Here is a 13,887-nt window from a genome sequence, read left to right as displayed (position 1 = left end):
CCCATCCTGGAATGCTGTATGGACTAGCCAGACCCTCCTCCGTAGTGTGTGGGGGAAGGTCTGACAAAGCGAGACTACTGTAGGTGTGTGTGACGCACAGAGAGGAGTCACACACACATAGAGGTTTGTGTTAATGTCGATGCTGCAGTAGCATCAGTTATATCAGAACAGAAAAGTATTTCTTTATTGGCAGAAGAGCAAATAACAAAACTGAAGGCTTTTCTCCATGGAAAAGATGGCAAAAATCATGCATCAACAGGCTAAATAACTGTCCTCTCTCATCAGCCTGTAGCATGTTCGTACTTCTGCGGCAATCTCTTCCGACATCATGTGTTTCTTTGATCTAATTGGTAAAAGTTAGCCAATCACCTGCCAATTATTTTTCTAAAGTGCTTTCCCTTTTCCAAACAATTTCCAGTGCTTTTCAGATGATTCTGTGTAACAAACTATCTGGTGCTTCAGATTACTCAAAATTGCCCAAACAGTTTAAATATGTCCATGTATGTGTTTTGAATATATGCTTATCCTAACTACGTGTTTTTAGGAGTTGTTGAGGATGATGATGATGATTAAATGGCCCATGTTGGTGGTAGACCGCACAAATTAAGTAAATTGTAAGTACTTAACCAAAGGGAATATTTGCTTTAAACACTATTCTCTCCTGTCTATGTTAGGACAAGCACGTGTTGGCAGTAATAGCCATAGACAAGATGCTAGAGAAGCTAAAAGTCTCTAATGAGCTTCTGGAGATGATCCTCAAAGGTCTGAATACCTACCTAGAGAAGAAGCGTCTCTATTTCCCGCGGTTCTTCTTCCTGTCCAATGAGGAGCTGCTGGAAATCCTCTCTGAGACCAAAGACCCCACAAGGTAAACAGTTAAAACATGTAGGCATCATTGTGCACACAATATATTTTTTATTGTCACCCAAACAATTTTGTGTTTTCCTGAAAAGTCACACTTATTCACCACCATACGTCAAACTTTGCTTTTGTCAAAGAATCCTCCATTTGCAGCAATTACAGCATTGCAGACCTTTGGCATTTAGCTGTAATTTGTTGAGGTAATCTGGAGAAATGGCACCCCACGCTTCCAGAAGCAGCTCCCACAAGTTGGATTGGTGGATGGGCACTTCTTGCGTACCATACGGTCAAGCTGCTCCCACACAGCTCAATGGGGTTCAGATCTGGTGACTGCGCTGGCCACTCCATTACCGATAGAATACCAGCTGCCTGCTTCCGCTCTAAATAGTTCTTGCACAATTGGAGGTGTGTTTAGGGTCATTGTCCTGTGTAGGATGAAATTGGCTCCAATCAAGCGCTGTCATGGGTATGGTATGGCGTTGCAAATGGAGTGATAGGCTTCCTTATTCAGAATCCCTTTTACCTGTACAAATCTCCCACCTTACCAGCACCAAAGCAACCCCAGCCATCATATTACCTCCACCATGCTAACAGATGGCGTCAGGCATTCTTCAGCATCTTTTCATTTGTTCTGCGTCTCACAAACGTTCTTTTTGTGATCCAAACACCTCAAACTTGGATTCATCCGTCCACAACACTTTTTTCCAGTCTCCTCTGTCTGTGTTTTTTGCCCATCTTAATCTTTTTCTTTTATTGGCCAGTCTCAGATATGGCTTTTTCTTTGCCACTCTGCCCTGAAGCCCAGAATCCCGCAGCGCCCTCTTCAATGAGATGTTGACACTGGTGTTTTGCGGGTACTATTTAATGACGATGCGCAGTTGGGGACCTGTTAGGCGTCTGTTTCTCAAACTAGAGACTCTAATGTACTTATCTTCTTGCCTCAGTTGTGCAACGCGGCCTCCCACTTCTTTTCTACTCTGGTTAGAGCCTGTTTGTGCTGTCCTCTGAAGGGAGTAGTACACACCGTTGTAGGAAATCTTCAATTTCTTAGCAATGTCTCGCAGGAATAGCCTTCATTTTAAGGACAAGAATAGACTGTCGAGTTTCAGATGAAAGTTCTCTTTTTCTGGCCATTTTGAGCGTTTAATTGACCCCACAAATGTGATGCTCCAGAAACTCCATCCGCTCAAAGGAAAGTCAGTTTTGTAGCTTCTGTAACAACCTAAACTGTTTTCAGATGTGTGAACATGATTGCACAAGGGTGTCTAATCATCATTTAGCCATCTGAGCCAATGAGCAAACACATTGTACCATTAGAACACTGGAGTGATAGTTGCTGGAAATGGGCCTCTATACACCTATGTAGATATTGCACCAAAAACCAGACATTTGCAGCTAGAATAGTCATTTACCACATTAGCAATGTATAGAGTGTATTTCTTCAAAGTTAAGACTAGTTTAAAGTTATCTTCATTAAAAAATAAGGACATTTCAATGTGACCCCAAACTTTTGAACGGTAGTGTACATACAAATAAACAAACAGATTAAACAATAATAATAAACAATAAATACCGAAATAGAGACACATATATACAAAATAGCTGTTTAAGTAGTTTAAGCAATGTGTGCAATGGGCAGATGTATAGTCCAGGAGGGAGGTTAGGGCAAAGTGTAGCCTTGTTAGTGAGGCTGACTGCAGACAGAGGGCAAGAAGCTGTTTTCATGGCATGAAGTTTTGTCCTGATGGACTGCAACCTCCTACCAGATGGGAGAGATTTAAACTGTTTGTGACCGGGGTATATTATGCATTATCTCTTATTACAATTAAGAGCATCTGTGGTTTTGTACTACCTTTAGTGGTCATGATAAGCAGCGTCCTGGTCATCCATCAGTAGAATTTAAAACTAGTGTGCAGGCAATGATGAAGAAACTTAAATATAAACCATCTTCTGTACCACATATGTAGCAGAGTTGTTTGTCTTTGTGAAACTGATGTTAGGGCTACAAAATATTCAGCTAACTATAACGCATACTCCGCCCCCACAGTCCATGCTGATAACCTACCCTTGTCTTATTTCACCCAGGGCGTTTGGTTAATAATGAATGTAATTCCAGACAAAAATGTTCTATCCTTGTACCCTTGTACTCCATTTCTCTTTTTGCTTTCACTTCTGGCTTCTGGGAATTGTCATCACATCAGTACAGATGCACACAGTCATGACCTCTTCTGTAAAGAAGGGAATTATGCAGTAGTGGGGGTGTTGGTGGGCTGGAAGGGGCTTTGTAATTTTGTGAAAGTGCTAGTGAGATTTTTCAACAATTTAAATCATTGATCCCTGACTGCAATTCTAGACTGACAAAAGGGCTTGCTTTTATTTCAGGGATGTAGAGAAAGTGAGGTACAGTACGCAAATGCCAAAGTTTGAATGCATTAGAATACTATGTCCTATTTCTCCTGAATGTTTTTTTGCACAGCGAGAAAAAGCAACAGAAGGACAAAAACATATATGAAATGGTATGAAAAAGAGGAAAAACTCCAAGAAGAGTTAGAAACAATAAGAACAATAAGGAGGGTAAATTCCAATTAGCTTAGGCTATAAATGCAGTAGTGTGTGGCATAGGTTCATACTACATACATGTCCCAAATAAGGCTATTATAGTAAACGAAAACGAAAATAAGCAGTGGAAATTATTTTTGTAAACTGAAACTAAATATATACTAAATATTTATATAGAAGCTCCCTATACTAATAAACATTGAAATAAAATTAAAGGACTTCAACGGACATTGGGCCTCATTCACCAAACGTTTTTACAAAAAATTGTATTCTTAATCCCCACTTACACACTTTTTAAGAAGATTCTGACATTCACTAATGTTTTCTTATCCTGGATTTGTTCTAAGCTAAAATCAAAATCTATGCACACTCAAGAGCACTCCTAGCACATTTGAGTAATGAGTTTGCTCCAAATAATTGGTTACAGCATTTTATTTAATTTTACAGTCGTTTACAGTTTTTTTTACTGTGATGCTTTAAGTTAACTAATGGCATAAAATTGTAAAAATTCAGAAAGACTTGCTTACGATCTGATTCACTGGTGGGAGATGGCCTTGGAAGATATTAAGCTGTTGATATAGAGCCCTGGTTAGTGTCCAGTTACTCCGCTGATGGCACACCTGAGAGTGCCGTCTCACCAATAATGGCCCCAATGCGATGGTCAATTTCAGATAACTCAGGGCCAGCATGCCCCCCTCCAGTTGTTAGCGTATGTCTCTTATGTTTGGCAATGTTTTTTTTGGTTTCTGATTTTAAGTCAAACCATTTTTGCAGCAAAGTTCAAGGAATCCGGGATCTCCTTCCATGCCTCCTTTTTTTTGGTGGCTTTAAAACCACTGGAAACACTACTAAATATTATGTCTCGTTTGGCATTTATCTGTCGCAGTAGAATTTCTATTTCAGAATTACTTAAGTTATTTTTTTGTATGGTGATCGGTGGACCACCGTGTGTCTTTTGGACATTCTCCAACTTTTCTTGCGCATGGCCCTGAAGTGTAATGTCCTTATTTGGGCATATGCGGGGCGTGTTCTTATGCTAATTAGGAACAACTGGCACGCGCTTTCAACATGACGTGGTATTCATCAATCCTAAGAACACAGGTGCAAACCATTCTGTTGTTCAAGAACATGTCATGAATCTGACATAGACTTTTCTTAAGACGTTTATGAAAACAAAGAAAATTCTAAGAATTGGTGAATTGCTCTTAAGTGACATTACACACTGTAGCACCATGGACAATAACGGGTTTTGCAACAGCAAAAGTTACAGGACATTGTGTGAATGTGAATCAAAGTATTAGTGAATGAATGTAATCTTCTAAAGGTCTTTAGGGGCGCAGTTGGATTGTAGCTCAATTTCCCAACTAAACTCTAAGGTCAATCACAATGTAAGAAAAACTGGCAGCGAGCACCCTAAGTGATTCTTTAACCTAATATGTGATTAGTCCACTACTAGCTTTTCTGTGCTTCTTTTGTGTTGTAAACTAAGCACTAGCACTTTGTGCTATGTGGTGATGAAATACAACAGGGGCAATCATCAACATGTGAGCAGATTTGCCAGTGCTGTAGTTATCTCCCTAAACCATTGTTAGTTTGACCTTTAGTAGATGAAAATCAGCTTCTGGTGTTGTCCATTGTCCTAGAACATGGAACCTGATTTAAAAAAAGGACAACTGGGATCAGGAACAGTAAAAATGTGTTGTACCTTTGAGACACAATTCTTTTCATGATTCATGTCTGCAGGCTTTCATTTTTTATAAACTCCACAGGCATTGAAACACTCAAATCATTACTCTTTCATATAATAAATGCCAATTAAAAATAACAAAAAAACAGCACACACACTCAACATAAATGTGGACTAATTAACCATCAAAACTTGGCCAATTATGCGGCCAGTGTAATATATAAATTGGACATTTGCTCATATATACTGTGGAAATTAGATAATACCCAAGTGATTCAACTTTCATGCCTTACTCGCCTTCAGAGTGCAGCCCCATCTGAAGAAGTGCTTTGAAGGCATCGCTAGTGTGGTGTTCACTGATGTGCTGGACATCACCCACATGAAGAGCAGTGAAAGTGAAGTGGTGGAGCTGCTGGATATTATTTCCACCTCCAAAGCCAAGGGCCAAGTGGAGAAGTGGCTTCTGGAACTCGAGAATGGCATGATTGCCTCCCTGCATAAGGTGTTGTGTGGATTATTTGCTTACAAAGTATACATAAACAAATGAATGTATTGTTTTAATTGTTTTCATTTAAATGAGATTTCAAATACACTTGAGTCAATGTTTGACACCAAAATTGAGATACTGCACATCCAAGGCTTCTCTGTGTATGCTTTTTTAAATATCTTCCATTAAAAAGATACCACAGTGTTAAGGCCAGGCACAATAAAAACACGGTGTTTTCATGCACTTTTTAGATTATAGGTTATTTTGCTTCCATAATGTCTCTTCTTCCAGAAAAGTAGAGAAAAAAGCACATTTAATACTTATTTGCGTGTGTAGATTTCTCCTTAGGGTATAGGAAACGCATAAGTATATCTACAAGATATACGATTCTAAGGATTTGATTAGATATTGTGTCTGTAAATAGTAGTTAGCAATAACAATATGTGAAATTTGATGATATATGTCTTATAAGGGCCTTTTCTCAAAATGAGAACTTTCCAGTGTTTTCCAATCTCTACTCTGAAGGTTTTCACAGAGTTTCTTTTTTAATATTATGATTATTAGAAAATGTTATTCCTAAAAACATGGAGTTATTATGGCTATTCACAGTATTTCCTGATATATGGAATGATGAAAATTTCCTCTGTATAAAACCTTTTACTCTAATATGTCAACAAAATGAAATAAGGATTTTGAACCTGGCTTTATCCAATGGTCAGATTTCTGTTCTGGAAATCACACAACATTAGCGCATATTGAATTCATTAAATTAAATTAAATTTAAACATAAAATTTTAGAAAACTTGTAATTAGTGCTGTCAAATGATTAAAATATTTAATCTCAATTAATTGCATTAGTGTCATAGTTAACTCATTTTAATGCTCTTATCAACATTGAAAAGTGGATCGGCTTGCTTTATGCAAATATTTTTTTATTAAAAACAACATTGGCCTAATGTAGTGTTCAATTTCACACTAACATTCTCTCTTGGAGCAAATAATCTCTTGCACAATGTAACACTGACCATCAGTACATACTTTGTCAAAGGGAGGGCGGGAAATTGGAATCAACTGTGTGCTTGGCCATCAAGTGGTATTTCAGACTGGACGTGCTGTGATTATAACTCGACGACAAAACACACAGATCCCTTTGGTCTTGTCAATGGTACTATTTGGCAACTTTTAATGAGTAAACTTTCTATTCAGAATCATATTGGCATCCATTTCCCATTTCAAGTTTGCCATCCACTCAAAACGGAGCGTTACTACTCTTTGGCCGGCTCACAAGCCCAAACAGTTTGTGTGTGTGTGTGTGTGTGTGTGTGTGTGTGTGTGTGTCGTGCCTGTTGTTTTGTTTCCGGTCTAGCTAGATCTGGAGTGGTGTTGTATTTTTTCTAACATTACTAGTTGTTGGAACAGCATGTGACAAAAACTACAAAGTTTGCTAGGCCAAAAAGAACGTTAATCTTGCGATAAAATATTGACACTGTTGAAATAGGTCTGGGTTAACGCCGTTAATAACGTGTTTAACTGACAGCAATACTTGTAATACAAAAAATAATCGTCCTAATCTCTGTACTTGTAATCAATTGGGTCAGTTTCATGGTGATATCTAGTAGTTAAAAATGTTAACCTATTCACATAGTAGTAGTAGTGTTGTGCATTAAAACCTCTGTCCCTCTTGTGGTCAACTGTAGGTAATCGGGGAGGCAATCCAGGCGTATCCCAATGAGCTGAGGATCAATTGGGTGCGTGCTTGGCCAGGCCAGACTGTGCTCTGCGTTTCACAGGTCTACTGGACAAAGGCTATTCATGAAGCCATTAGTTCAGGACAGAAGGTGATCAACTGTGTATTGTATTTCTTTAACATGCATTACATATTTAACAACAGTTTACATATGTAGTGTTATGGTAAAGTCCTTCTCAAAAGTATAAGCTTTTATATTGCTTTCTGAGATGTTTCTCTTTTCTCACCTCCAGTTAGCTCCAGTTTGTGCGTCTCATCTTTATTACATTTGAGTCCCAGAGCTGAGTATCTGTTTTTTTTGTTGCAAAAGATACATCCCTTTGAAATCTCTTTGAAAAACCCAGCAGGTCTTTTAACAAGACTTGCTGCTATTTTGAAGGTAGTTCAAGAATGCTCAAAGACACTTGGAACCATCCAGATAGAAAAATAGTCCATCCACTTCACGGAGTATTTTGAAATGTAAACAAGTCATCAAAGTCATCATTAAACATCTTTTTTTATTGTGGAGCATACTTAATGTTTTTATTTTTATTTACACACTTAACACACACATACTTACATACCCAATTATGATAACAGGCAACCACACCAGCTTGTTTTCCCTGAAACACATCATCTACAATATGCTCTGAAGTCTTATGATGTCTGTATCAAAGTTGTAACCATGGTAACAGCCCATATCTGAAATACATAATCTACAGTATGCTCTGAAGTTGCATGTGTTTATCAAAGTTGTAACCATAGCAACATAGGCTGTGAAGTAAGTCATGTCAGACAGCACTCGAGAAACAGCCTCAACAAAAGATTTACAAAGGTCCTCAAGATGACGTTGAAAAAGTCTGATTACTCTTGGATAAATTGAATTACAAACAGACTACCTTATAATGAATGTGATACTGACAGTAATGACTGAACTAGTGGCTCCAAGCTACCATCTAATTCAATACGGTTTAGCTTTTTTCCAAATCAGATGGATAAGGTCTAACAGTTGGTCTGAATGAGAATTACAAGTTGTATTAAATCCGTCCCATCCAATGAAGAACAACTTTATCTCATAAGCTGACACATAGCCAGCAGATGTCTGTGGCATAATGCTGTTTTATGAAGTTGCACAGGTAACCCCTCCATATCACAGATTATATTCTTCTTTTAATATCCTCCTTCAAGGCACAAGATCATCCCCAGCCAGCGATGCACTTAATAAAGAAGAAAAAGTGTTTTTGTTTTTCTCTTAGACATCTTGACAGTGATGGACTTAGTAGTTGTTGCAGCCGTGATCAAACTTGTGACCTTCAGTTTATAGATTGAGTCTTGATAGCATTCTCTCCAGAATGCACTGCCTTCTATTTAATCATGCCTCTCTTCCCTTAGGCCTTAGATGCCTACCTGGCACAGAACAATAGACAGATTGATGACATTGTGGCACTTGTACGCGGCAAGCTATCCAAGCAGAACCGGGTGACCCTTGGAGCCCTTGTTGTGCTGGACGTCCACGCCAGGGATGTGCTTGCTACACTGGTGCAAAAGGGAATAAGTGACGAGAATGACTTTGAGTGGCTTAGCCAACTGCGCTACTACTGGGTGGTATGTAAAAGGAGCAGTTTGGGGGAGGATTTTCAACTCATATTACATGCTAAGTGATTGACTTCTAAACTTTGTATCACACCCTGTGCAGGAAAACCTACTCCAGACCAAGATGATCAATGCCGGCTTGCCTTATGGTTATGAATACCTGGGCAACACTCCACGACTGGTCATTACCCCACTCACTGACCGCTGCTACCGGTAAATCTACTACACAAGCTCCCTCAACAGTTCACTGTCTTTTTCTTAGGCTTATGTTTAGGATGCTTCCAGCTAAAAGTCCTGCCTGTCTTATGACTCTACAAATCCCAAGTTGGAGATAGCTCCATATATCCCTACACTATTAATCAATCACCTACCTTGTTATTCTGTCTGCAAGAACACTTTTCTTCCCGTTTTAGATGCTAAAGTCCTTATTAGTGTCATCATAAAGAGACAGTATATTTTTGTTGAGCTACTGGGAGCTCTGCCTTACTGTGTTCCTGGAAATAACGTTCATTAAACCTGTTTGTGTGTGCATGATGCTCCCCAGCTAGCCACTAGGGCAGTTTGCCAAGTTTTTTAAAGATTACTGCTAGATCTTGTCTCCATTAGGCAGGGGCTGACTTTATCTGCTTTGGCTGTGAATGGCAGTTTACTGATCATTGTATAGGGTTACATTAACAAGAATGACATTGTAGTACTTTGGATTAATATGTAATTAATTTAGATACAATTTTGAAGAACAATACTACATTATGTATGTATGTAATACCATAAGTCAATCAAAACATTATTCTGAAGTCATAATTAATAATGTATTCTTGCGCTAATGGAATAAATGTATTACTCTGAAAGATTGGGTGTATATATATATATATATATATATATATATATATATATATATATATATATCTAGTATAGTAAATAATACTTTGAGGAATCACTTGATCGCATTCATCACTGACAGGCCATCATTTGTTACAAGCTTTCTTCTGTCTTTTACTTGTACTTCAGCACTTTGTTTGGTGCTCTCTCCCTCCATTTGGGAGGTGCCCCTGAGGGCCCGGCTGGTACAGGAAAAACTGAGACAACCAAAGACTTGGCCAAAGCTGTGGCCAAGCAGTGTGTGGTCTTCAACTGCTCTGATGGACTGGACTACATTGCCTTGGGCAAGTTCTTCAAAGTGAGTACAGTTCTCTCACCATAAATTAAAATGACTTGCTACCTCGGTAATCCAAACTGTAACTCTCACACGCAGCTGGGAAGTGATACACTCCAAGAAGCTTTCCTACACACTAGTGCAACTAGTTATCCTAGATATTCCTTGTTGCCATACTAAAATAGCTCTCACATGCTCAGGCTAAACCTGTTCCTACATGCTTTTTAAATATGTATTAATAAATTGTGTCTGCGTGTGCCAGGGCCTTTTGTCCTGCGGAGCTTGGGCCTGCTTTGATGAGTTTAACCCGCATTGACCTGGAGGTGCTGTCTGTGGTTGCTCAACAGATTCTCACCATACAGAGAGGTTCGTGCTGTGTTTTTTTTTTTTTTTTTTTTTTTTTTTTTTTTTCTGCTGGCAGTATACCAGAAACCCACAGGTAAAAAAAAAACAGGTTTTAGACTACAAAGAGCTTCAACATGGTGCTTAAGCAATTTTATAGGCTGGCCAGCAGAACATTAAGCACAGTTTTGTTCAACGGAGCAAGGCAGTGTGTCCTATGTGTGCTACGGCTGTCGAATCCCATAATATGCTAGAGCCAAAGGGGTTACACTCTTAGCCCCAAACAAAAGTTTGAAAATGCTAATTTAAAAGGTTTATTTTTGCGTAACCTTTTCTAAAACCATTTTTCAGAGTGGTGCTTTAGCCCTGGAATTTTTTGTTTTCTGAATTGTGGATAGAGGGTGTTGTATGTTGTGAAGAATCCTCAGGCAAATTAGTGATTTGGGGCTAATTAAAAGCAAGATGACATGGCATACGCTATAGGTTAACTTGTGACACATTTTAAAGCCTCTAGCCTGGTGATTCCCACCCCTTGTATTTGTTTGTGCATTGAGGTGCACAGGTCCATGACATGTCTCTGATGGGCATGATGATTTGTCATCTACTAATAAAGCATATTGATAATAATGTGGATGTACTCATTACAAAAAAAAACTACAGAGCACACTGTATACATCAGTCTTTTATAGTGCTAACATTTTGACACTACTGTTCTCTTCAACTATTTTTATCCAACTCCAAAAAGGCACACAGGACACACTACACACTAAATACAGTACATACTGTATATATCTTACTGCATCTATCTGTCCAGGAATTTGTGCCCATGCTGAGATGCTGCTGTTTGAAGGGACAGAGCTAAAACTCAACCCCTCCTGTGCTGTATTCATTACTATGAATCCTGGCTACGCTGGACGCTCTGAGCTACCAGACAATCTCAAGGTACCGTAGCAGTTCTGTCAGTTTCTCAGCCGTTCTTTCTCTTTTAAATATCCATACTGTGAGTTCATGAACGCAAAAGTTCGAGGCATATTTATAGACATAATTGATGAGTATGTAATACAGTGCAAATCTGCATTCTGTTTTTCTCGATTAAAAGTAGTTTTACGCTGTTTTATGCCTGTAACCAAACATGTCTGATGTTCTTTTTTACATCAGGCATGTGTAATGTATAACTGTCTAAACTACTTCAATTCAAAGTTTTTGAAAATGAAGGACTCGTTTCCATTCAGCAAAAGTATCTCTTTATACCAGGCTCTGTTCAGGACTGTGGCTATGATGGTACCGGACTACGCAATGATCGCAGAGATTGTGCTATACTCGTGTGGCTTTGTGACTGCACGGCCCCTGTCGGTGAAAATTGTGGCCACGTATCGCCTCTGTTCAGAGCAGCTGTCTATGCAGCATCACTACGACTATGGAATGAGGGCTGTCAAGTCTGTGCTAACCGCTGCTGGAAACCTCAAGGTATCTCAACATTCATTTTAATATGATGGGATGTTTTTTTTCAGTCTTATTGTGACGTTTTAGATTTAAATAATTTCTTCCAAGGAAAAAAAAAACATTTTAATAAAGAAGAACAATCTTTAAGAATTTAACTAAAAACAAATGACAAATGTAAAAAAGAGTCCCTAACTGGGGTTGCAACAATTTTTCTACTCTTGCTTAGTCGGTGTTGATGACAGTACTGCTGAGCAAGTAAAAAAAGTCAAACATTCACATAGTGGAGTGTAATGTCTTGCCTCATCTTAAAAATAGATTTTTACATTTTAAAGCAAAGGGAGGACATTTATTTTAATTAGGGTTTGGTTACATATAATTCGTAATGTCTTTATACTATTTGGATTGCATGCAGTGCACAATTGAAATTTTCTTAATGCCACTCTACGCACTAGTAATCTTTCAGACAAACATCACAAACCTCCTTATTTTCCAAACACAATATGACAAACTGTTTTGCAAAATGCAGTGATGTGTGAGAGAGGAAGAAAAGACTTGTCAGTATGACTTTCAAAGAGAAAGTTGACAGGCACCTGCATTTTTATATACACAAGGCGGATATGCCCCTGTTTTGGTGACCTGATGCAAACATATCATTTATTTCAGCCTCAGCAGGGACACTGAGCCTGTCACCTGTTTAAAATGTTTCTTTGGTAAAACTGAGTTTCCATTCAGACTCTACAACTGCTAACTGATTTAGCTACTTAAATTAATTGGTTGCGATTGTCATGGGGCACAGACAGACTTTACAGTGACACTCTTTATAAACATCCAGAATTCAACTGCTTCTCATTTCATGTATGTTCATTATTTCCCTTTGTTCATTTTTTTGTTGTCTTTTTTTTTTACTCCTGTTTTCTCTTCTTCTTTTCTCCTCTTGTTGCACCGTAGCTCACTTTTCCAGAAGAGAATGAAGACACACTACTGCTGAGATCCATTATTGATGTCAATCTGCCCAAGTTCCTGGACCATGATCTGAAGCTATTTGAGGTGTGATAGGGTGGAGTTCTTCCTGTCTTGATTAATGGAGCGATACACATCAAGTGATGTCAGCCAATGTTAATTCCAGTGTGTTCATTTGGAGCCATGATGCACAGGGAAAATTTAGGCCTCTTTGAGTAGTATGTGTGCGTGCGTCAGTGAATGGTTGTGTCTGAAAATGTGTGTGTCCATCAACTGTCCTTACCCCACGCTTCTTAACATAAAAGTGTGTGTGCATGTGAGTACGCATGTGTGTTTTCATTCTATGTTGTTGTAAAACAGTACGTGTGTTCCTTCATTCCACTCTAAGATTCCTCCCTCACTGTTCCCCAACTACATTTCCTTTCCATTTCAGGGTATCACCTCCGACCTCTTCCCGGGGGTTAAGCTTCCAAAACGAGACTACAGCGTCCTGCTGGAGGCCGTCAAGGAAAACTGCCAACTCATGAACCTGCAACTCACCGATTTCTTTGCTGAGAAAATCCTGCAGATCTTTGAGATGATGATAGTGAGGCATGGTTTCATGCTGGTGGGTGAGCCGTTTGGAGGCAAGACCAGCGCCTACCGTGTGCTGGCAGCAGCCCTTCATGACGTCTTTGAAAAGGTATGATGTCCTGTTTAGATCTCAGGTTGATGCGGTACTCTTCATCTGTTGACAGTAAGAATTCAGAAAAAAGAGCTAGAAGGAAGGAATTGTTAATTCATATAACAACAGATGAAGAAAAGTGGCGAGTTAGAGTTTTAAGTCAGCTTACTAGGGCTGGGACGATATGCATTTGTCCCAATTGATTCTCTTACGCTACATGGATTTTTACTTTTGCTCTGTTTTGCTGGAAACAGATATGATGTAGTTGCCGTCGGCGATACCGTATAAACATAAGTATAGTATAAATATTTAGGTCAATTTTTGGTAAAATAAATAAATAAATGGGGTGAACTTAGGAGTGCTTAGGTTTTAATCCGACCAGGGGCCCTTTGCTGTGTGTCCTCCCCTCACT

The 13,887-nt window shown here is 38.9% G+C and overlaps 1 protein-coding gene across 1 annotated transcript in view; it reads left to right on the top strand.

The window, feature by feature from the left end:
* Positions 1 to 13,887, top strand: part of dnah7 (dynein, axonemal, heavy chain 7) — a 170,550-nt gene that overhangs the window by 53,299 nt on the left and 103,364 nt on the right. The window contains 12 exon segments of the mRNA XM_032512912.1: positions 675 to 868; positions 5,411 to 5,609; positions 7,292 to 7,432; positions 8,713 to 8,925; positions 9,017 to 9,126; positions 9,922 to 10,090; positions 10,329 to 10,373; positions 10,375 to 10,432; positions 11,223 to 11,350; positions 11,663 to 11,875; positions 12,800 to 12,898; positions 13,245 to 13,493. Of these exon segments, the coding sequence (XP_032368803.1) occupies positions 675 to 868; positions 5,411 to 5,609; positions 7,292 to 7,432; positions 8,713 to 8,925; positions 9,017 to 9,126; positions 9,922 to 10,090; positions 10,329 to 10,373; positions 10,375 to 10,432; positions 11,223 to 11,350; positions 11,663 to 11,875; positions 12,800 to 12,898; positions 13,245 to 13,493 (1,818 nt within the window).

Source organism: Etheostoma spectabile, chromosome 4 (genome assembly GCF_008692095.1).
Source record: "Etheostoma spectabile isolate EspeVRDwgs_2016 chromosome 4, UIUC_Espe_1.0, whole genome shotgun sequence".
NCBI classification, from domain to species: Eukaryota; Metazoa; Chordata; class Actinopteri; order Perciformes; family Percidae; genus Etheostoma; species Etheostoma spectabile.
The sequence above is the reverse complement of the archived record's forward strand: the minus strand, read 5'-3'. Positions and strand labels throughout refer to the sequence as shown.